General features: G+C 43.8%; 1 protein-coding gene across 1 annotated transcript in view; it reads right to left on the reverse strand.

The window, feature by feature from the left end:
* Window positions 1-7,031: 7,031 nt before the first annotated feature.
* Window positions 7,032-25,635, reverse strand: part of LOC115459799 (zinc transporter 4-like) — a 28,881-nt gene continuing 10,277 nt past the window's right edge. Inside the window, 5 exon segments of the mRNA XM_030189580.1 lie at window positions 7,032-7,420; window positions 8,251-8,385; window positions 9,633-9,738; window positions 12,049-12,244; window positions 15,289-15,442. Of these exon segments, the coding sequence (XP_030045440.1) occupies window positions 7,269-7,420; window positions 8,251-8,385; window positions 9,633-9,738; window positions 12,049-12,244; window positions 15,289-15,442 (743 nt within the window). The 3' untranslated portion in view covers window positions 7,032-7,268.

Raw genomic sequence — 25,635 nt, forward strand, 5'->3', positions numbered from 1 at the left:
AGGACAGGGCAGGTCAGACTTCTATGGTCTATGCCCCAGAACACCAAAGAAAGACCATGATCAAATATATATCACGTCTTAGCTGCCGTCACTGTTACTATGTAACCAGAGTAATTAGCAGCTAATCAGCTACTCACCTAATTGAGCTACAGGGTTAAACCAGCATATCACAGTAAAGATGACAACGTTGGGTGGTTCATGTGGCGTAATCATATTCTTATTCTAGAGCTCTCTTACATTATTCAACAGAAATAAATAAATGTTGCAGTGTTGAATGTGAGATCTAGCTTCATTCCTGGAGCAGCAGCAATCACAGCCCCATATAGATTACTTCTTACGAACTCCAGAGGGAAGCTCTCTTTGTCACAATGAAAGTACTACAGCGAGTGTTAACAGTAAATTTGAGACGGAGATCATACTCCACATATCCTGGTTCAGAGTGAGGTTCATTACTGTCATGGTATGCATAAAACTAACCCATTTGTAGAAATTGCACTGGGAAGGAGACCTGGCATAATTTAAGAGTGACAGTTACTGGCCAGTGCAAGACTATGACAAGCAGCCACCATCTGTGCTTCTCAGTTATGGGCCAATGATCAGAAGCAAATGCAGACGCTAGAGGCTGTTAGCGCCATACTAGCGCCTGCCCCATGCTCAGAGCCCCTGAGCGTGTGAAACAATGTGCTCGCAGGCTCTGAACGCAAAGTATGCAAATGCATGCAAAACAGGGATCATAGCTCAAGTAGCATGCAAATGCATGATAAACTTATTCATCCCCACTGATCAGTGACCAGCGTGCCAAAGATTGGCTCTCCGGCTGCGGCAAAACCTATGCCAGCTCGGAGCTGGCGCTAGGGTTTGCAGACCATTGGGGAGGAATGGTGAGACCTGTCCAGCGTGCATTTGCATGCTAGCAGGCCCCCATTCCCCCCAACGCAACAGCCCCCGCAGGAACCACGACCCAACCCCCCCCCCCCAAGTGACAGGGGCTGGAGGTCCAGCAGACCACCGTTCTTCCCGACTCCCCCAACACAGGTTCGGGGGGGGGGGGGGTGGAAGGTTGGTGATTCAGGCAGTCTCCAGCCCCCTACCCCCAGCATCCTTCAGAGGTCCCTGGTGGCCCAGTGGGCCGCAGGTCAATCTCCCCCCACCTGGAGGTCTAGCGGCTCTTCCCCACCCACCATACCTTCAGTTGAAGAAGGGAGGTGGCCTCTCTTCTCTTCCATCAGCGCCGCCTGGAAAATGAAACTCCCTTATATGGTGTGAAGCCCTGCCCCGCGCATCCCAGGATGCACTGAGCATGGCTGGGCGCAGCAATTTTCCAGGCGGCACCAATGGAAGAGGACGCCACCTCCCTCCTCCAACAAGGTAGGGGGGGTGGGGGCTTCTAGACCACCAGGTGTGGGGGGGAGGATTGACCCGCAGCCCACTGGGCCACCAGGGACATCTGAGGGATGCTGGGGGGGGGGTAGGGGCTCTGGAGACCCCCCTGGATCTCCAGCACCCGTTTTGCTTGTTGGGGGGGGGGGGGTAGTTGGGGTCTGGTGGTCCCATGGACCTCAAGCCCCTGTGTTTGACAGGTCTGGGCCTTTGACAGCCCAGACCTGTCAAACAAGTGTGGGAAGATTCATTCAGGCACAATTCCTCCTGTACTTCAACCCCATGATCAGAGAGAATTGCGTGCTTAAATTTGCATACAATTATCTCTGAGCCTAGGTCCGGTAAAGACCAGCGCTGCTCCTGAGCTATTTTTTAGAGCGCTCTTTGGAACAGCACGGGGCTTTTGATCATTTGCCCATTAGTGGAATAACTGAGATAAATGAGAGATGTATGTAAAATGGGGCCAGCCCCTGGGCACATGCTAATCAAAGTTCAGAACACATAGGCATCAGAGTTCTAGTGTGGCATCCCAAAGCACAGGCCCATTGGAGAAGCATTCAATTGCAGTTTATACTGGAAACTGGTTCCATGGAATCCATTTTTTTTTGTTTCAAATTGAATAAGGTAATTCCAGGTTGCACTAAAGCTCGTATTGCATTAGTGTGTTTCTGTGTCAGTCCTGCCAGGTTGGTTCTTGCAGCTTTCTGGAAGGATCCTGGAGTTTCCTCTATGCATAAGAGGCTGCAAAAAATTGAGATACCATATTGTTTCTAATAGCCCACCCCTCTGTTTCAGCAGCAAAACACCTTGTAAATTTCATTTTAAAAGCCAAATGTAGATTCCTCCAATAGCAGCCCAGCCCCTGGAATTTGTTGTAACTGACATTGCTCTCCTCCACCTCCCCCCCCCCCCCCCCCCCCCAGATCCCTCTGCTTACCTTTTCTTGTGGTTCTGGGTCAGTGCGGGCCTTAAGCATGCACAAGTGCTCAAGGCTCTATACCGAACAGGCACCACAACTGTGAGGAAAGATAAGAAGAGCTATCCAGTCATCGTGAGTGTTTTGTGGGGGGGGGGGGGGGGGGGGTGAAGAGTGGAGGAGAGCAATGCTGGTTACCACAAGGGAGCAGGGTGCTGGACAGAAATGGTGCCTCCATTAATAGCCTACCCTAGACTTAATAAAACCCATTAATAGCCCAGGCGATTTTTAGAGAGAATTTAGGTATATTTTCACCAGAAATAAACTTTGACCACTTGCAGTCTATTGCTGGAGTTACAGCGTTCCTATATTTGAAGGCTTGAGAGGTACCTCTTCTCTCCCTTCAAGGGTTTTGCTTGTCCCCCTTTTTCTTTTCTTTCCTTCTGTTTATGAAAGCTTTAAAAGAGAGGTTTTCCTCGGCTTTGAAATTTATGGGCCAACTTTTAAATATTTGTATGATGGTGGTTTAGAATACTACATAATGTTTGTTTTATGCTCTTAAGTTGTGTCCTTATATCTCTTTTAAAATAAAATATCTATATTTCTAAAGTTGTACTTTTTGCAGCTGTAGTAACATCTTTAAAAACTCCCAGTTTCTTCTCGAGCCAGACAAGAATAAAACCAGGGTAACCAAGAACTTTGCACTATCATCAGCACAACATATTGGAACTAAAATGTACAAGGCATCTTTTTGTAACAGTAATAAAAATAATAAATCTTTACAACATTAGATTTCCGCTGCAGACTCCCAGCCATATTAAAAATTTTTTCTCGGCAGCGTTGTTAGCTTGCCCGGTTTTTCCCCACAGTTGGATGTTGCGGGGCTCTCTCTCCCTGATGACGCCCCAGTTGGCGAAATGGGACCATTGGGGAGGCCCTTAAGTTTGCAACAATAAAGATAAGTAGCTGTGGTTATGTTTTTTGGATATATAGCATTTATTTATATGTTTAAGCGCACAAGTTAAACATTCAGGGAGGAGGCTGGTACCAGTGATTACATGGTAGTGACTGTAATGTGGTGATCTTACTGATCAAAAAGTGTCACTGGTCTGAGGTCTTCTTTCCCTCTATCATTGATAAGTTTATCTCACAATTCATCATTTTTACCCGCTATGTTTGCTGGCTGTTATTTTACATAATTTAGCGCAGTTACTCCCAGAGTTTTTTTGTTACATTTGTATCCCACATTTTCCCACCCATTTGCAGGCTCAATGTGGTATTTAAGCATCTTCCAAAAGAATTATAAACGTTTCCTATTTAAAAAAAAAAAACATATAAGAACTGAAACACAATCGTTTAAATAAAATGTTTATTTAAAAGATTACAATTTGCAGTTTTAAAATGTAGTTTTAGAAATTTAATGGTACAGAAATATCAATAGCTGCTTCTCCAGTCACAGAGAAAATGATCCAGATGTCAGCTAATTAGGGTTCCTTATTCTTGTACAAAAATACAGAAGATTTAATTCAATTAGCAATTACCAGATAAACCATAGTACTATTTAAAAAACAAAACAAACACAGAAGCCCTGCCATTTAGTATGTAAAAAAAAATACTGCTTCAGATGTGCACAGGCTGCTTGGGCAAGTTTTCACTAGATTCCACCCCACACCTATAAGCCACCTGCATTCAAACTGAACCAGTCATCAGAACAGACTTGACTGTTTCACAATGGCTAGTATCTACCTCTGGTTTTATTAACATATTTTCTAATCATTCTGGTTTAATAATGTCATGACAGTAGCAGTATGAGAGCTGACCACTATAAAAAAAACATATGTCTATTGGTGTGCATACATACACACAGCAGCAGTAATACAGTTGCCCAAAATACCACTGGAACACCTTAAAATAGTACAAACACTGTCTCAGATTCCAAGCAACTTCACTGACTGGAAACAATAGACAAGAATTGCTTAGAAATAACCTGGTTGGGCCAGCCCAGTGGCTCAGGTGAAAAGTGCTGTGTGCTGTAATATGGAAGGTCCCCAGTTCAAGTCCCAAGCACAAATCTTTCACCTCCCAAGTCAGATGGGGATGACAATTCTGTGGAGGTAGCATTCACAGCCCCAAGGCAGGGGAACTTTTGGTACTGGCTCAAGGGTGACACCTAGTGTCTGGATTCAGGGCCCTTGATTACAGGGTTCTTTCTGGAAGGAGCCATGGTGTGTAGCCTCCAACCCAAGGCCAGCACTGCAATACTGAACTACCTCTAGGTAGTTGCAAATGAAGGTTCATAGTACCAGATTCCAGCCCAGGTTTGAAATGAAACAGAGGTACAAACGAGTTAAGAGGGAAAACAGGTTTCATGACCATAGTAGTTTGGAATGTTGAATACTTCTTAATACCTTATAAATGCTAACACACACACCCACAAATTCCTACAATTAGATCAATCCTGTCCAGACAGAGCACTGCCTAATCAGTCAACTAGAAGCCTTGTGGTATAATCAAATTATAGAATAAATCTGATATCTAGCCCTTTCCATGTTCCATATGACAGACCTGCCATGCCTTGCCTACTATATACTGCTTTTCAGCATCATCTTCTTCAAATATAGCATTTAAGAGAAACAAAAACCTTTAACTCACCACAGGTTGCAAAATATATGGGAGTTAAAAAAGATCTTGTCACAAAATTATCAGGTGCCCCCCTCCCCCCACACTGAAAGTCTGAGCTGTGTGCACAGTGTTGATGCTGAGGCTTTTCAACCCTCAAAGCTTCTGAAATACTAGAAACCCTTAACAGAGAAAGACTTTGCCATTTTTGTCAACCAGTGCATATTTTGCTCCAAAAACCAAGCAATACTATAAATTGGCCACAGTAACAGGTTGAAAGCAGATCCTGAAAGCGGATTTAAACAAACAAATCTCAGGTGTACTGCAGGTGGGCCTCTAAACAAAATGTTTTTCACTGAGTCACACACACACTACCAGCCTGAATGCATTCCGACTCGGCATAATGAGGCCAGTTGTGATTACAAAGTAAAAATCTATGCAAAGACCAGCATCGGTTTTAAATGCACCTCTGTCTATGGAGGGAAGAGGGTGGGATTACTTCTGATCAAAGGACATTTTCAGCTGTGACAGTGATACTAATTACATACTAGGGAATGTAAACTGTATTCAGCTGTACAGCACAAAGCCAATTATTCTCCAGGTCTGGGGACTAGAATGCACCTTCCCCATGTTTTACAATCCACACGATGTAATACCCCATATTTAAAATGATTTCCCTGAGCACAATTCCATCTTACAAACTGAGAACAGGGAAAAAAAAACATTCAGCCTGATCACTTGACAAATCCGCAACAGTGATGGCTGAATCAGACTAAAATGGTAGCAAGCAGCCCAGCAGAGAAATGAAATCAGCCCAGAGTACTATAAAACATACATACTGAAGAGAACGAAGTTTGTAAAAGTATCTAAAACAGGAAAGAATCTAGCCTTCAGCTGCAATAAATTCTAAGCCCTGAAATGCATGTTTCACTGTTTTGTTTTCACTAGAATGTGTTTCACGTGTTAAATACTGGTCTTTAAAGACTAATGAACATCTTCCTCCTGTAAAAACCTGCCCTAGGACCATGCTAAAGGTGTCCCACATGCTACCCCAACACAAGAATCACTAAATGATAGTGAAGTCTGACAAAAATTCACACAAGAAAAATCATGAAGCTGAGCAGAAATCTGTTCTATTAATGCTGTGAACTCCACAAAAGGGCAGCAGTGCAGTAGCCCCCAGAAGTAGCACAGAAACTCTGTCCTGGAATCTGCTAATACCATCAGTGGCTTGAGGTGACTCCGCGATGACGACCATTTCTATGCCAGAATACTAAGGTAGGCTGCATACACTTTCCGTACTGCTGTAATACAACGTGCAACGTATTGCTATGTTTCCTAGACTGACAAGTAAATCTGTAGTGGACTGTGGTAACAACAAAGACAAAACAGGGTCTCCATCACAGAAGGTTTCTTGCCTCTAAAGTGCTTTTTCTCTATTTTTAGAGCCTGTCACTCTGCCAGTTCAGTCCCGCTCTTAAGGCAGGGCTGCTCAGCTACTTTCCTGCATGTGTTTACCTCTTCTCCATCCTGTGGGGCACCCCATACGCCACACAGAAAGCACCTGTACAGACTGAAAAAATTTGAGGTTTGTAAGGAGTGGCTACATTTGAATTGGCTTATTTTAAAATGTGCTTTACCATTAAAATACTAGGAGCACAGAACTGGACTACTGGAGCGACCTACCAGTTACAGCAAAGGCCGAGAACTAGGAGTTAAAACCTCATGTCTCTCACTGGTCTCATGTCTCCCACTGGCAACTTATGACTTTGGTCAAGTCTTATCTCCCACTGCCTCGAGCACCCATTTGGATTGTATGCCATTTGAAACGGGTCTTACTGTACTTCAATACTGCTCGTCATTGTACAGCCCTATGTACATCCAGTATACAGCTTATGCTTTAGAATCACTATAAAAATAGTTGGGCATAGGTGACTGCAGTAAGCTTTGCTCCCTTTGCACTAAAATGTAGATGGGTTCAAGCTTTTCACTTAAATACTGAATTTCTGGTCACTTTAGAATACAGACAGTATATCACTAACAATGTGTAATTTTATGCATAAGTTGTGCAAATTTGGGTCTTGTTCTGTAAACAAGGTAGGTCCAGACCCCTCTGTTTCTCCCACTTAACCTACTTAAGTGTTTGTGTAAAACTGGACAGAAAGAATGTATACTTTGCAGAGGGAAAGCAGTATAGAACTCATGAAAGGAGTGGGTGCTGCCGGTTTATACCGGCTATTTCAGTGGGATCTCTTGTCACGAGATATCCTTCAGTTTCTGTAGTTGCTATTTATTGCTCAAGTCTTTAACAGGACTGGGGTGTAGTGATAAGGCAGCAGTTCAGTGAACTAGGTTAGGCAGCAGAATTTTGACAGCTTGCACAGCTGCTCACTTCCTGTCTGTAAGTCTGCAGATCCACAGAACACTGGTACAGTCCGTAGGTAGTCAGCAGCAAGTTTCTGGTCTTGGACTGGACTTCCTCCCATTTAGATGAGCTACCAGGATCTGTACAATACAACAGAGCGTAACACTTAAAAGATGCTGAAACAGCCAGACAAATGTTCTGAAAACATTAAATAATATAATCTTTATCAGGATGTTTATATACTGTCTCATCCTTCAGCTCTGAATGGTTTACAACAAAAGTCGGAGCTCCCCCCACCCACCCACAAACGTTACAAAATAAGAACATTAAATTATAACAAAAATCATACTAAGAAAGATATTGTATAGCCTTACCTTTACAAGTTTACAAAAATACAAATAGTGTCTCACATCTAACAGCTGGAGGTAAGGGAATTCCATACACTGGGAGTAGCAACCTTAAAATTTACTATGTATGTATGTTATGCAAAGGAGGCTGTTAAGAGAAGAAGCAGCTGAATGAACTGCCAACCAACTTATTCATATGAATTGTATGAGCAGATAAACAGATTACGGTGGTCAAATTTATAATGTACACAATCTGGAGTGACTGGGCCCATCACCTTATTTATGTGCTACTAAACAGTGGTCCGGCAACATTTTATTAAATGAAACCGTAACAACTGCAATCGTAAGTTCAAATACACAGTCATTCCAAATTAAAGCAATGCACAAGTACAGTAGTCATGAGTCCAGGGCTTTTCAAACCTACCTAAGCTGGTCAGGTTTTCAGGATATCCACACCGACAACACACCTATATATTCACTGTGGATATCCTGAAAAGCTGACTAGCTGTGGAGGCACAAGAAAAGGTTGGGAAAGCCTGGCATATGGGATGCTATGAACAATGATGCAAGTTTCTATAGTTTATAATGTCAAGATCCAATAGTCACACTGGCGTCTTACTTACTGAGCAGCAAATGTACAATTGCGGTCGATTTTCCAGTAGTTAGAGACCAAATATAAAGATGTTCTACTGAATGCACATCTTCAATTTTCATTATGTCTTCTTTTATACGATCCACATTCAAATGCAATGGAACACCTGAGGAAAATAAAACCACACTTAATTTCACTGATCACAGGGATATCGGATGAATCACTTTAGAAGACCACGTTAGAGCAAAACAGAAGATGTTTTACCTTTTATTCTGATAATGAGCACATTAAAATACATTATTAAAAAAAAAAAACACACACACAAAAACCCCCAAAACCTGTGCCTGCTGTTTGTGATAAAATTACATTCAGTAATTACATTATACTGTTTTCTTATTGACTGCAATAACCCAGAGGGTTCAGAGCGTTTCACAAAAACAGGCAAAACCTGCAAGTTAACAAATACCAGTTTAGAAGATACAATTCCTTATATCAATGTTACTAAAAAAAAAATCTATATTAAAAATTTCTTAAACTACTACAACGGAATTTATGCAGGATACAAAGAACAAATTATAAAGAAAGTTCAGACCGCTCAAAACACGGCAGCCAGGCTTATATTTGGAAAAACGCGATTCGAAAGCGACAAACCCCTCCGTGAGAAACTGCACTGGCTCCCAATCAAAGAACGTATTGCTTTCAAAATCTGCACCCTGGTTCATAAAATTATCTACGGCGAAGCCCCGGGATACATGACAGACCTCATAGACCTACCAACCAGAAACACAACAGGATCAACACGAACATACCTAAATCTCCACTACCCAAGCTGCAAAGGCCTCAAATACAAATCAACCTATGCATCCAGTTTTTCCTAAAGCACACAACTATGGAACGCATTACCAAAAGCCGTGAAAACAACTTATGATCACCTAAACTTCCGGAAATCATTAAAAACTAACCTGTTCAAAAAGGCATACCCTACCGACCCAACTTAAATGTCTGTACCCTGCAACACAACGAAATCAAAGCTCGTAATGGACATATAATAACTCTTCCTCTCTACGTTCCCTAATGTGTCTGTACACACGAACCTTATTCTACCACAACATTACTGTATTTGTTCATACCGGAATTGGTGAACGCATTTACGGTACTATGTAAGCCACATTGCGCCTGCAAATAGGTGGGAAAATGTGGGATATAAATGTAACAAATAAAATTATGGTAGATAACCAAGCAACATAACTAACTAGAGGCATTCATCTGGAAACTGGTGACCAAAAATGTTTGTATTGCATTACCACATTTCAGCCACAAACATGCACTCATCTCTACTAGCAAACTTGCTACATCACATTTTAGTTCCAGTGGTGGATAGTTGCTGTATTAGAAAACCCGTGCACAGCTTACCTTCAAGTATTATGAATATGGTGTCTCGCATGATTCTCAGGGTTGTAAAAATCACCAGTAATGAGAATACATATGTACAGATGGGATCAGCAATTTTATACTCTGGCTAAAAGGCAAAAGAAAATTTATACTTACACAGAGTCCACTTTAATACTTTATATTTGAAGAATAGTTTAAACCATTATTCTCAATTTTAAGGGGTGGGGGGGGGGGGGGGGGCTAATCACCTCTGCCCAGATCACTGCAGAAGTCTGCACAGTTCAATCTGATTGAAAGATTTTGACTTTTCACAGCAAACTATACAGGGGCAAGAGGTTATAAATGAAATTCTAGCACAGTTTGAGCTAATCAGATACCATATACAGGAAGCATCACCTCCCATCCCCCCCAATACTTCAGAGAAACAGCAGCACCAGAGGAGAAAAATAAATGTAAAAGCCTTTCTAAAAAGGTAAAACAGTTAAAAAATACATTAATTTTAATGTATTTATCAGATTAGGGTTTAATTTCATTCTCTGTATGTTGTATCAACATAGGGCACTTTTTTAGGGTGGGGAGGCATTTTTTGCCATTAAGTAACAATGTAAAATCATGAGTACTGAATTTATACTATCATAATACTAGCATGGACATACTGAAACTCGGCATCAGAACTGTTCATTATCTTAGCACTAGCCAACTCACAATAGCCCCTTCTTTGTCACCATCACTCATTGATATGCTCTCAAATCCCACACTCTTGTCCCCAGCCCTCGCTCGCATCTTCTTGAGCTGAGTATTGGGGCTCTATCAGGTACCTCCACTATTCCTCCCGATCTTTAGTGTACCTGCAATGTTGGGCACAAGCTGCCCCAATCCTCCTGCACTTCCTTCATCCAGCAGTAGGTGGTGAGTGACAGCAGGTGTGTAGAGTGTGCAGTGAGGGAGGGGCAATATGTACAGTGTGACAGGTGATGAGAGATATAGAGACTGTGGTGGTGGTTGAGGCAATGATCTGGGTAGAGGCGAGGGGAACAGAAAAGGGGGAGTGTGAGTTTTCCCGACATGCAGGGTAGTGTGTTGAATGTGTGATGGTATGGAAAAAAGAGGGGATTTAGATAATATAACATATGCCAGGGGTGTAGCCAGACTTCGCGGTGGGAGGGGGCCAGAGCCCAAGGTGTGGGGGGGGGGACGGGACATTTTGGTCTGCTGCAGCAAATACCCAATCCCCGCACAGATGAAGTGTTGTCAAGTGCTGGTCTCCGGTGCTGCTGCGTTGCCTGCCCTGCTCTGTCTTCCCCTCACGTCCTGCACGCTCAGTTTCACTAAAAGGAGCGTGCTGGACACGAGGGAAGACAGAGAAAGTGCCAGAGACAGGCGCTGGGCAACACTTCAGCTGGCGGGGTTGGGGACACTGCCAGCAAAACCAGGGGCCCAGAGGAAATGGGGGGGGGGGGGAGGCCAGGCCCTCATGGTCCCACATAGCTACACCATTGACATATACAGCTCTTGTCTTTCATCTGTGGAGACCCTGGTACTAGTTTATCCAGACTGCTCCTTGGCTCCTGGTACTCTCTCCTTATGTGCAATGTGATGAGGAGAGCGGGGTATGGGATAGGCAAAGGGTGTGTGTAAAGGTATGTGTTGGTGAGACAAGATTGGGGGGGGGGGGAGGGGGATGAAAGGGTGAAAAGAAGCAATAGATTTACCGTATGGTGTAGGGTTCAGTCAGCTTGGGTAGAGTGGCAATGCGGAGGAATGAGAGACAAACAGGAGCAGGGTATTTTGGCACTGGTGGGGACTTACTGCAAAGAAGCTGTTTACATGACAGCCTATGATCGTTGGCTATTTAAAACCCATGGTCCCGGTCAGCCTTTGTCTGCAGGGGTTGGGAACCTCCACTATCACAATCTGACAGGATCAACGAGATCTGTTGTAGGGTGAGTGCAGTGGGGTATGCCTGTGTGGACAGACAGTTTAGAGAAACATTCAGCTGAAATCTTCAAGTAAAATGTGAAACCCCCCCCCCCAATCCATTCTCCCTGTGCTGTCCAGCTCAAGACACACTTCCTTCCCTCCCTCAAGGAAAAAAAGAGAGTCTAGCATTATTCAATCGAAGCATCACCTCTACTGGACAAAAGAGTACAGGCATTGATGTCAAAATGCATGTTCTTCAAAGAGAAAAAAAGTGAAAAGAAGAGTTGGGGGGTGGGGGGGGGGGGACTCCACTGTGTCACAAGTGATGACCTACGCACTACATCATTATCAGAAAGTTATATGGACTTGGGAAGGGCCCTGCCTGGGCTGGAAATCCAGAAATCAGGTAGACCAGTTCAAAAATAAAGTCTGCTATAAAGGTAAGTTTCAAATATTCATTTGAACCTTCCATCAGATATGACTGGACGTCAACAAGCACACTACATATAAAAGGGACATCCTACCTTAAACGAATAATATAAGCAGCTACAAGGACACCAACACTCTGTACCAGGTCTCCCAGAGCATGAACAAATGCTGCTCTCACTGCCAGACTGTCTTGCCGGGGATTCTGACCCACACCTGTGTCAGAAGTGTTTGTTGGAGGATGGTGAGAATGAGGGTGGCCTGACTGTTTCAACAAAAATCCCATTCTGCAAAACAAACAGAAGGAAAAAAAAGTGTTAGACCAGCATCTGAACAGAAGAGATTGTGCCCCAAGAATTAGGGGGTCTAGCTGCAATAGCATTTTTAGCTCACCTAGAAAATCAGCTGGTAGTAAACAGCGAGATGTCCATTATATTCCTATGGGTGTCTCGGCGTTTACAGCCAGTTGATTTCTACTGCGAGCTAAACACATTACCACGGCTTAGTAAAAGACTCCCTTGGTACGAAGGAACAAATTTTATGACACGGGCCATGTTTCTGCAATATATCTGTGTCATGAGTGTTCCAACACAAGTCAATTGTTTTACCAAACTGGTTAAAAGTAGAATGGTCCAGCATATATACTGGTTACGTCATTGCATCCAGAGAAATTTTAGGGCAGGATCTTGGATTCATCTCCTGCTACAAAAAGAAGCAGGATGTACCAAAGCACTTCCTAGTCAGGGCGGGAAGTTACCACACCCCGAGACAGAACCGCTGCTCGAAAGGAAGCATCTGATTTAGCAGCCACATCTACCCGATAATGCTTCGAAAAAATATGCAGAGAAGCCCAAGCAGCCACTCTACAAATGTAATCCAGGGAAAAAACACTCCCACGAAGTCATGGAATGTGCTTTCAATGACTCTGGAAGGGTGCGGCCCTCCACAATATACACAGAAACAATTGCCTCTTTAATCCACCGGGAAATCATTGTCTTAGACACCGTGTCTCCCTGCTGAGGGCCAGCAACAAAAGAGATGATCTGAATGCCGGAAATCATTCAACATCTGCAAATAACGAAGGAGAACCCTCCGAGCATCCAAAAGCCAAAGAGCTGCGAACTCGGCTCGGTAATCCTCCTTCTGAAAGGACAAAAAGAAGAGAGGCTGATCGAGATGAAACACTGAAACCACCTTTGGCAAAAAGGAAGGAACTGTACGCAAAGTCACGCCCGACTCAGAGAACTGCAGGAAAGGATCCCAGCACGATAACGCCTGAATTTCAGACACCCTGCGAACAGAAAAGATGGCTACCAAAAACACCACTTTAAGGGTAGGGTCCTTGTCAGAAGCCATCCGCAGAGGCTCATAAGGAGCCCTCTACAAGGCACGAGAACAAGATTGAGGTTACAGGGCGGATAAGGCCACCAAAGCAGTGGACGAAGGTGGAAAACTCGCCTCAAGAACTGCACATCAGGGTGTGACGCCAAAGAACAGCCCAACACCCTTTCTCAGTAGCAAGCCAAAGCAACCTGTCAAGAATCATACCACATCAGGGTGCAAAGCCAGAGAAGAGCCCGACACCCTTCCTCGGTAGCAAGCCAAAGCAACCACCTGCACTCAAAGCGAATTATAAGCAAGACCCTTCTGTAGCCCTTCCTGCAAAAAGGCCAACAGCTGAGACATGGAAGCCTGGAATGGCAACCAAGCATGGGCTGCACACCACGTCTCAAAGGTCCTCAACATCCGAGAACATGCAGTCAAGGTGGCCCTCTTATAGGCTAGCAGCAAGGTAGCTATCACCACATCCGAAAAGCCCTTCTTCCTCAAACTTGACTACTCAAGAGCCAGGCCGTAAGACCAAAGCAGAAGGGAACCTCCATCTGCACCGAACCCTGGTGAAGGAGACTAGGACTGACCGGGAGGCGAAACGGAGGTGCCACCAGCAGCCGCACCAGGTTTGCATACCATGGATGCCACGGCCAATCTGTAGCAACCAGAATAACCTGGCCCCTGTGGCATGCAATCCTAAAACCGCCTCCGGCCAACGTTGCAGCAGAGCCCTCCTCTCTACAATGACTGAAGAACACGGGAACTTTGGAGTTCAAATGGGACGCCATGAGATCCACCTCCGGAGTGCCTCACCTGAGACAAATCTGGTGAAACACCGCTGAAACAAGCTCCCATTTGACTGAGTCCAGGAGATGACGACCGAGAAAGTCTGCTAGAATGTCGCAACAACCTGCGATGTGAGCCGCTGACAGACCGAGGACATTAAGCTCTGCCCACTCCATGAGTCATCCCACCTTGTCTGCCAGGGCCCGACGGTTGATGTACACTACTGCCATCGTGATGTTCGACAGAACCCGGACTGCCTTGTCTCTCAATGATTCCTGTAAAGCATTCAGCACCACCTGGAGCTCTAGCCAGTTGATCGGCCATGCCGCTTCCACTGCCCCTGAGCATGAAGGTGGAGATAATGGGTTCCCCAGCCTGACAGGCTGGCATCTGTGACCACCATCAGCCATTGCGGGGGCACCAAGGGCATCCCCCTTTCCGCAAGGCAGAGCCATGAAGCCACCAACTCATGCTCTGTCGAACCTTGGGAAGCCATGGAAGACACTGCAGATACTCCTGGGATACCAGAGACCACTGGCACAAAAGTGAGAGCTGCAGTGGTCGCATGGGATTGGTAGCATGGAATGTTGCTACTATTTGGGTTTCTGCCAGTTACTTGTGACATGGATTGGCCACTGCTAGAAACAGGATACTGGACTAGATGGACCATTAGTCTGACCCAGTATAGCTATTCTTATCTAACAAACGTTTAATTATTTCTGAAAATAAGAACATAAAAATTAAAACACCTTAGCAGAGAAGGCAGCTCTCCCAAGTGTGAAAATCCTTGTGGCTGTATTTTTCTATAACAATTCCATTGTAGGAAAAAGAAAAACAAAGCGATGCCACTTAACTATAGAACATTTTCTTTCAAGTACGCCCAGCGTCACTATTCAGAACCCACTTCAAGAGACCAAAGCAATGGTCTGAGCAAGGCATTAAAAAATAGAAAAAAAAAACAAACCAGGGTAGGGAAACCAAGGATTGTCCCGTTCCTTGATTTACAAGAATCCAGGATGTTGTACGTTTTTTGTTGGGGGGGGAGGGGGGAGAGTGGGAAATAAATTATGAAACATGAGTTATAGAAAAATCAAACATACCCCAGCAATTCTTCACTGAAGATAACCCAGATCAGATTTCAGTTTCAGCAGAAGGCATTGTCGATTTAAAAAATTAAGAGATTAGGGGGAAAAAAAACAAAATTAAATCTTACACGATGTTTACTGCAACACCAAGAGCAGCTGTGATGAGCATAATGTCACCATTAATTTCATAGTCCTTGAAGATGGTGCGTTGAACAGCTTCGTATAACAAGAATGCAGTGAGGATATACACCAGCAGTACGCTAGCAACGGCTGATAAAACCTCTGTGAAGGGAATACAAACATTAATAAGAATCAGTTTAAAAAAGGATGTCTCCATTTACAGATTTCATTTTTTGTTGAGATGTTGTTCAATCAGTATAATTTTAATTTATCATAATATAAAAGCACACTTCATCCTGAAGCATGTACCAAAGTTGCCCCTTCTCCATGGAATGAAGAAAAAAAATGCATTTTATCAAAAGACAGCCGGGCAGGAGCTCAGAGCCAAGCCTTTCAACTAGACTGGAAGTCCTGAGAAAAGTTGCTAATCTCAGCTGTTTCCTATAGCTGCAGGGCTACAATGTCTTAACACCACTCTTGAATGATCTGTGTACTACTACTACTACTTATCACTTCTATAGTGGACAAAACCAGGACTGCTGGTATCTGCTAACACTGAGGGAGTCAGAACATGGTCAACAGTTTTCTCCCTATCTGAACCCTGCCCTCTTCCCTTCCCTCTCAAACCCCCTCTATTAGCGGAGATTGGGTGGCAGAGCCAGTGGTGGGAAGCGGGTCTAGTGGTTGGGAGACGGGGCTAGTGCTGGGCAGACTTCTACAGTCTATGCCCTGAAAATGGCAGATACAAATCAAAGTCAGGTATACACAAAGCAGCACATCATCTTGTTGGGCAGACTGGATGGACCATACAGGTCTTTCTCTGCCATCATCTACTATGTTACTATGTTATTTGGAGACAGGGTGACTCCTGAAGCTCTGCATTATACTGTGTTACTGAAATTATACACTCTCATTAACAACTCTATCAGTTATACTATGGATCAGAGGCATAGCTAGACCTCAATTTGGGAGGGGGATGAGCCTATTATGGGGGAGCACATTTTGCCCTGCCTTCCTGCCGCAACCCCACATACCTGGGCTGGCAGGAGTCCCCAAGCCCCGCCAGCAGAAGCTCTCCTGTGGCAATATTCACTGCCGCGCTGCTTGCCCTGTTTTCCCGCCCTGATACGCATGCTCATTTTTAGTGAAATTGAGCACGTGCGAAGCTCGCACATGCTCCATATCACTAAAAATGAGCATGCGCATGGGGGAGGGGAAAGCAGGGCAGGCAGCACGGCGGCAAATATTGCTGCAGGAAGCTTTCTGCTGGCGGGGTTTGGCAACCCCCGTCAGCCAAACCAGCAGACCTTGGAGGACCCCAGGCCCCCTGTGGCTACACCACTACTAGGATTCTACTATTAAGACTCTATTAATTTCGCCCTTATGAGTTGCAATAATTTATAAATGTGGGCTACCGTTAGCATGACTAGTGGTATAACCACCAGCCTGATTTTAGCACAGGGTTCCATTTTATACAATGAGATCCTATGTTAAAATAACCCATCTTTAACAGTAGCCTATGTTTATAACATTAAGGGGGGCCAAGTTATCTGGTAAGCCAGTCACAATCACGCTGCGTGAGGAACAAGAAAATAGCACCAAGAAATGAGGCAGTTTATTTACTAATAAAATTTGAATAAAACACATTTATCCATTGAACTTTCTCATTTTTTAATGGTATTTTCTTGTTTCCACTGCTGGTTATATAGTTCATGCCTCTGTTACAATCATTTCCAGTTTATCCACATATCTCTGGAGTTCCTGATGAAGTCAATACAAAACTCTGCAGAGTCGAACTTGCAGAAGTTTGGTGTGGACTCTTTGGTTATTGAATATTATTTGGAATGGTTAAGCGTGGATTATTAAGATTATAAAGGATTTTCAGCAGCGCATGGGAATGATTAAAGGATTGTGACTTTTCCAGCGTCTGCTATTTGTCTGAAAGATATATCGGAGGGAGTGTTGAATGCTGTTACAAGAGGGGATCTTGGATTGAAGGACGAGGTACACAGCGTTCCACCTTTACATAAGCTAAGTGCCTTAGGGAATTTTCCTCCTTTCCCGCTTTAGAGTGACACTTTCAGGCATTTTAATTGCCGAGGGGATTGGAGATTTTACATATAAGAAAGTACTTCCATAGTACCATTAAGGGGTGCTAGTGTGAGTTTTATGTCGAGGGGGCCAATGAGAGACTAGGCATTACTATTAAGTGTGAAGATGAGTTCAATTTTAGAGCACTGGGTGTTTGCTCATTTGAGAAAAATTAAAAAGTTGTGGAGTAGATCAATGATTGAGAAGCTTATTCACACTTAGAGGTATAAATCACTTTGGTGTTTCCTTGCTTGGGTGAGTTTTTACTCTGAGACTACTCCCTATACACATTATTAATTAAGTCTTTGATTATTGAAATAGTTAAGGCTGTTCTCTCATTGGTTCCTCCTCTGTTCTAGAACCCTGGTTCTCTAATCATATTCTGTTACAATTAAGGCAACTCTTGTTTGGAAGGTGAAGGAAAGGGAGGGAATGGGGCTTGATATACCGTTTTTCTGTGTTTTTTGCAACTACATTCAAAGTGGTTTACATAGTATATACAGGTACTTATTTGTATCTAGGGCAATGGAGGGTTAAGTGACTTGCCTACAGCAACAAGGAGCTGCAGTGGGAATCGAACCCAATTCCCCAGGATCAAAACTGCTGCACTAACCATTAGTTAGTTCCTTCCACTCCAGGAAGGAAAAACAAACTGGACAAACCACAAATTTTCAGCTTCCACTGAAAACACACAGTCAGTTTCAGCTGATGAAACTGGGCAAGAGAAGTTCACCATAACTAAACAGAAACTTGGTCAGCTTCTAGTCGAGTTACATTGGTTACCTATACCACAGATTCCCAAACCTGGTTTTTCACAATGAATATCCATGAGAGAGATTTGCATGCACTGCCTCCATTGCATGCAGGTCTCTCTCATGAATATTCATTGTGGATATCCTGAAAACTTGAATGGCTGGGGTGCCTCCAGGACCAGGTTTGGGAATCACTGACCTATAGTATTGAAGAATCAAGATTAACAAGTGTTGACCATCATCCAGTTGGTCCTTTCTGCGGATGTTCCTCTTTACTCAAACTTGGTTGTTAATAGTATTGCATATTTTGCCTAAACTCACACCGTCATTTTCAGTTGCATGATCTGCTGAACAGAAAACTCCCAGCAGTGTTAAGAATGATAAATGAAGCTAAACTGTTAAAGCCTTTTTTTTTCCCCCTAGCAAGCACTTTTCATTCTAATTCATTTGAAATCTGCAAATCGTGTGGGTTTTGATAGTGTGCTCAGAAAGGATGGGTCAAATTTTGGTGATTTGCTGGAGGGAGGGAGGGAGGGAGGGAGGGATGGGGGAGAGAGAGAAGTCAAAGATGACCCCAAGGTTACAAGCTGATGAGACAGGGAGGGTGAGAGCATTACAGATAGAGAATGGAGGAAGAGGAGAGGTGGGTTTAGGGGGAAAGATAAGATGCTCAGTCGTGGCCATGTTTAGTTTCAGATGGTGGCGAGACATCCAAGCAGCAATGTCAGACAGCCAGGTTGATACTTGGGCCTGGATTCCTGCTGAAATTTCTGGTGTGGAGAGGTAGATCTGGGAGTCATCAGCATAAAAGTGATACTGAAAACCATGGGATGAGATCAGATCACCAAGGGAAGAAATATAGATGGGGAAGAAGTCCCAAGCCACCGCCCTGAGATACACCAACTGATAGTGGGACAGAAGTGGAGGAGGATCCATCAGAGCATGCACTAAAAGTGCGATGGGGGAAAGAAGAAGAAAACCGAGAAAGAAGAGTCCTGAAATCCAAGTGAGGAAAGCGTATCAAGCAGTAGGTGATGATCAATACTGTCAAAAGCAGCAGACAGATTGAGAAGGATGAGGATAGAATAGAGACCTTTGGATCTGGCCAAGAACTACTACTACTACTTATCATTTTTATAGCACTACTAGACCTAAGCAGCGCTGTACACTTGAACATGTAGAGAGACAGTCCCTGCTCGACAGAGCTTACAATCTAATTAGGACAGACAAACGGGCCAAACAAGAGATAATGGAATATTAAAGTGAAAATGAGCCACCCAAGGGCTAATTTTCAAAGCAGTCTATAGGTTAAGTCTCTCTATGGCCTAACCACATTGAAAAGCAATCATTGACCTCTAACAAACCAACAAGAACAGGTCATTGGAGACTTTAGCAATTATGGCCATTTTAGTTGAACGTAAAAGGTGAAAGCCAAATTGAAGTGGATCAAGAATAGCTTGAGATGAAAGAAACTCAAAACAATGGCAGTGAACAGCATGTTCAAATATTCTTGGATGGAAAGGGAGGAGGGAGATGGGGTAATAGTTGGAAGGGCTGGTGAGTCCAATGAAGGTTTTTTTGAGGAGTGGTGTAATTACGGCATGTTTGAAGGCATCAGGAGCAGTTGCAGTGGAAAGTGAAAGATTACTAGCATATGTCGGTATTGATGCACCAACATTTAAGTTCAGCCACTTACACCATGTCAATGGCTGGTGCAAATGTCCGAAAGTAAATGTAGAGGGTGGGCGTTAAACTGTCAGTTTTCAATAGGTCCAGATTCTATAAGTGGTGCTCAAAATTTGGGCGCCGAAAAAAAATGAGCGATGAGTGCTATTCTATAAACGGCACTTCGAGGGGCACCATTTATAGAACAGCGAATAGCGCAGAGGTCCGCACCCAACTGTGCATAAAGATTTACCCTAATTGAAATCTAGTGTAAATCCTTGCGCCTAAATTAGGAACGGATCCCCCGAATTCTATAATACCGTGCACATCTTTAGTGAACGCCCGTGACCTGCTCCTCCCATGGTCATGCCCCATTTTCAGTTGCACACAAAAATTTACACATGCATCTTTCTAGAATAGTGTTAAGATGCACACATAAATCCAAATTGTTAGCATCTAATTATTAGCATTAACTGGGCTCATTACTCAAATTGCACATGTAAATTGGGCATGCACCCAAATTTGCACATATAATTTTGTGCGCCATATATATAGAATCTGGGGGTTAATGTAAAAGTGCTGAGCATGCCCCTGACCTGCCCATGCCTGTCACATTCACACCCACCTACCAGTTACATGGTAAAGAATTTCCATGCCAAGGTTACAGAATTACAGTTAAGTGTATAACTGCAAATTAGTGCTGCTTAACTCAGTGGCGTACCAAGGGTGGGGCGGTGGTCCGCCCCGGGTGCATGCTGCTGGAGGGGTGCAGAGAGCAGCTGCGCGCTGATTCCCTGCTCCCTCTGCCCCGGAACAGGTTACTTCCTATTCCAGGGCAGAGGGAGCCAGCGGAGATGACAGCCGCGCGGCTGCTCCCAACACCCCTCCAGCAGCATGTGATGATGCCAGGTATGCTGATGCTGCAGGGGGGGGGGGGGGTGCGCAGCGGTGATCCGCCCCGGGTGGCAGCCGACCTAGGAACGCCACTGGCTTAACTCCAATTATAGTTAATTGGTAGTTAATGCTAACATCTAATTTATCAATTTAGATTGTGTGTGTAACTGGCACTATTCTAGAACCTGAATTTGCAGTTTTGCACGCTAAGCAGAAAAATGTGCATGCAAGATTAAACAATGAGTATGTGATTAAAGCTGCAAAAAAAAAAAATTCAAACATTCTGCATGTTTATCGTATTATATTATGAATGTCAGTTGTGAGTCCCTTAAAATTTAGAGAAAGGCAAGATATAAAAGAATTTTCACAAATGTTTCTTTCAACTCCTTAATTATTCTGCACCTTTATAAAAAAGTGTGAATATTTTGAGATTTTATTTTTTACACAATTTTATAGTATGTTATGCAAGCAGGCAAACAAACAAACATGGTCATCTCGTCCTAACAGCAAAGAAGTGGTGATGTCAGCATGCCACTCTCTATTTTCAGAAGCAGACAGGGACAATATGTTGATGTAACTAATCTGGATACAAGTGTAGGATCTGAGCCATGAGTGAGCATGGTCTCTTCTTGGCATTTTCCTGCCCCAAAGAAGTCACTAGAACACCAGGGCTGCAAGGTAGGTTCGGGAGAGAAGGAGGCAGCTGCTCGTGGATGGGAGGGAAGGGAAAGAGGGAAATGCAGCACATGGATAGAAGGGGATGGAGAGGAGAGGGGGACATGCTGCTCAAGAATGTTTGCTTTTTTGGAAACGTACATCTTTTCTAATTTTGTATTTAGACTACGGAAAGGGGGAAAGGGAAATGGGACTTGATATACCGCCTTTCTGTGGTTTCTGCAACTACATTCAAAGCAGTTTCCATAGTATATACAGGTACTTATTTGTACCTGGGGCAATGGAGGGTTGAGTGACTTGCCCAGAGTCACAAGGAGCTGCAGTGGGAATCAAACCAGTTCCCCAGGATCAAAGTCCGCTGCACTAACCACTAGGCTACTCCTTTGCCAGTATTTTCACTATTTATAGAATCTGACTTTCTTAGGGACCGGGGTGGCATTTTAGTTTTTGTCTCTTCTTTTTTTGTCTCAACTAATATGGTACCCTAGTTTGGGGTGCCCCCACCTGCTCCAAAGAGTCCTGTTTGTGGCTTCAAGCCCTGTTTCAAAGCCTCCAGCTCCTAGTATTCCAGTCTTTGGTTTCGGGGGCTCTCATTCTGCAGATTCCAATTCCAAAAAGACTCCAGCTTTGGCCGTTTCTGCTTCTGCGCCTGACAGCCCAACCAGAGATTCCAGGTTCTATAGTTCCAACCTGGCCTCAAGAGATCCTGCATGTCCAAAATTTAGCTTCCATGACACCACATATCCTGGTTTCAGAGATTTCAAATACACGTCTTAGTTCACAGCTTGACACTTAGCGGTAGTACTGCCAAAACTACTGCTAGGAATCAGTCTTGCCATTTTAAAAACAGGATGGAGTCGGTCCAGAGGGCGGCTACGAAATTAGTAAGCGGTCTTGAATGCAAAAATTATAGGGACAGGCTTATGAACCTCAACATGTATATGCTGGAAGAGAGAAGGGAGAGAGGAGACATGATAGAAACGTTTAAATATCTCAAGGGCATTTATGTACAGGAAGAGAGCCTTTCTCAAATGAAGGAGAGCTCAGGAATGAGGGGGCATACGACAAAGTTAAGAGGGAATAGGCTTAGGAGTAACCTAAGGAAGTACTATTTCACAGAAATGGTGGTGGAGGTGTGGAATGGCCTCCTGGTGGAAATTGTGGAGTCGAGGACTGTTCCAGAATTTAAAAAGGCATGGGATAAGCATGTGGGATCGCTTAGGAACAGGAATAATTAGGGGTTACAGAGGATGGGCAGACAGGATGGGTCATATGGCCTTTATCTGCCGTCATGTTTCTATGTTTCTATGGGCACATACAAAACCCAGGCAGCAACAGGACTGGGAGCAAAGGGTGATCGTTCTTATCTCAACACTAAAACACCAAAGGTATCACCAGTAGGTGACAGAGGGAGGAGGGACGAGGCGATTTGTTACAAGTAATTTTTTTTTTGTTTGGTCAGCAGCCCCTGCCACATCTGCAGCCAGAAGTCCATTGTTGAGGGCTCGCAAAGGTGGACTGAGGGGGCCAGAAATTCTCTCCCCCCCCCCCCCCCACAATCAAATATTACCTTTGCTGGCAGGGATGTCAAGCCCAGCCATCTGAGGACATCTTCTACACAGTCCCACATGTGCTGAATAAGCAGCAAGCACTTCATTCAGCAGGTGCACTTCAGCCAGGACTATTTCACACATGCTCAGAACTCAGCATGCGTAGAAGAGACAGCATTAGCAGCAAGCATACCTGCTGAATGAAGTACTTGCTGCTCGTTCAGCACATGTGGGACTGTGTAGAAGACGTCCTCAGATGGCTGGGCTTGACGTCCCTGCCAAGGAGATGACTTCGGACAGCAGCACTTAGCATACCTGCCAGCCATAAATACAGAAGGGCTCACTGCCTGAAACAAAAATGTATGAAAACAAAATGAAAAAAAGAAAAAAAAAAAAACCTGCAAGCACATGAAATTAAATAAAATGACAATTTTTTTTCCTAAGCACCCCTCTCAATAATCCAAATATATAAATATTTTTAAACATAATTGCTGTCCCAGCAGCAAAGATTAAACCTGCTCTCACAGAGGAAACTCACTGATGTCTTTACAGTCTAAAAGAAAACTCAGCATATTCCCTCCCAATTTAAGCCCACCAACTAGCTTCCCTGAAATGTATACAGCTTCCTAAAGGAAAAGTCCATAGATCATTATTAAATTGACTTGGGAAAATCCAGTGCTCATTTCTGTAATAAGCATCATAAAATGTATTGAGCTTTTCTGGGATCTTGCCAGGTGTGTGTGACCTGGATTGGCCACTGTTGGAAACAGGATACTAGGCTTGATAGACATTTGGTCTATCCCAGTGTGGCAGTACATAAGTATTGCCATACTGGGAAAGACCAAAGGTCCATCAAGCCCAGCATCCTGTTTCCAACAGTGGCCAATCCAAGTCATAAATACCTGGCAAGATCCCAAAAGAAGTACAAAAAATTTTATACTGCTTATCCCAGAAATAGTTGATTTTCCCCAAGTCCATTTAATAATGGTCTATGGACTTTTCCTTTAGGAAGCCGTCCAATCTTTTTAAAACTCTGCTAAGCTAACTGCCTTTACCACATTCTCCGGCTACGAATTCCAGAGTTTAATTACACATTGAGTGAAGAAAATGTTTCTCCGATTCATTTTAAATTTACTACACTGTAGCTTCATCGCATGCCTCATAGTCTTAGTATATTTGGAAAGCGTGGACACTTCACATCTACCCGTTCCACTCCACTCATTATTTTATAGACCTCTATCATATCTCCCCTCAGCCGCCTTTTCTCCAAGCTGAAGAGCTCTAGCCGCTTTAGCCTTTCCTCATAGGGAAGTCGTCCCATCCCCTGTATCATCTTTGTCGCCCTTCTCTGCACCTTTTCCAATGCCACTATAACTTTTTTGAGATGCGGCGACCAGAATTGAACACAATATTTGAGGTGCGGTCGCACCATGGAGCGATACAAAGGCATTATAACATCCTCATTTTTATTTTCCATTCCTTTCCTAATAATACCTAACATTCTATTTGCTTTCTTAGCCGCAGCAGCACACTGAGCAGAAAGTTTCAACGTATCATCATCGACGACACCTAGATCCCTTTTTGGTCAGTGACTCCTAACATGGAACCTTGCATGACGTAGCTATAATTCATGTTCCTCTTTCCCACATGCATCACTTTGAACTTGCTCACATTAAACGTCATCTGCCATTTAGATGCCCAGTCTCGTAAGGTGTTCTTGTAATTTTTCACAATCCTCCCGCGATTTAACGACTTTGAATAACTTTGTGTCATCAGCAAATTTCATTACCTCACTAGTTACTCCCATCTCTAGGTCATTTATAAATATGTTAAAAAGCAGTGGTCCCAGCACAGACCCCTGGGGAACCCCACTAACTACCCTTCTCCATTGAGAATACGGACTATTTAACCCTACTCTCTGTTTTCTATCTTTTAACCAGTTTTTAATCCACAATAGAACACTACCTCCTATCCCATGACTCTCCAATTTCCTCTCGAGTCTTTCATGAGGTACTTTGTCAAACGCCTTCTGAAAATCTAAATACACAATATCAACCGGCTCACCTTTATCCACGTTTGTTCACCCCTTCAAAGAAATGTAGCAGATTGGTGAGGCAAGATTTCCCTTCACTAAATCCATGTTGACTGTCTCATTAATCCATGCTTTTGAATATGCTCTGTAATTTTGTTCTTAATAATAGCCTCTACCATTTTGCCCGGCACTGACGTCAGACTCACCGGTTTATAATTTCCTGGATCTCCTCTGGAACCTTTTTTAAAAATCGGCGTTACATTGGCCACCCTCCAATCTTCCGGTACCACGCTCGATTTTAAGGATAAATTACATATTACTAACAATAGCTCCGCAAGCTCTTTTTCCAGTTCTATCAGTACTCTGGGGTGAATACCATCCGGTCCAGGAGATTTGCTACTCTTCAGTTTGTAGAACTGCCCCATTACATCCTCCAGGTTTACAGAGAATTCATTAAGTTTCTCCGACTCGTCAGCGTCGAATACCATTTCCGGCACCGGTATCCCACCCAAATCTTCCTCAGTAAAGACCGAAACGAAGAATTCATTTAATCTCTCCGCACCGGCGTTTTTGTCAGTTGAGTTGAGTGGAGACGAAGCTGTTCTCATCACAGTCCATCGTTCCCCTGAGGATGCTTAGGGCGAAACATGCACGCATGTCGGGAACTACCAGCATTACGGTATAACATCAAAGACT

This window comes from Microcaecilia unicolor, chromosome 1, assembly GCF_901765095.1.
Source record: "Microcaecilia unicolor chromosome 1, aMicUni1.1, whole genome shotgun sequence".
NCBI lineage: Eukaryota > Metazoa > Chordata > Amphibia > Gymnophiona > Siphonopidae > Microcaecilia > Microcaecilia unicolor.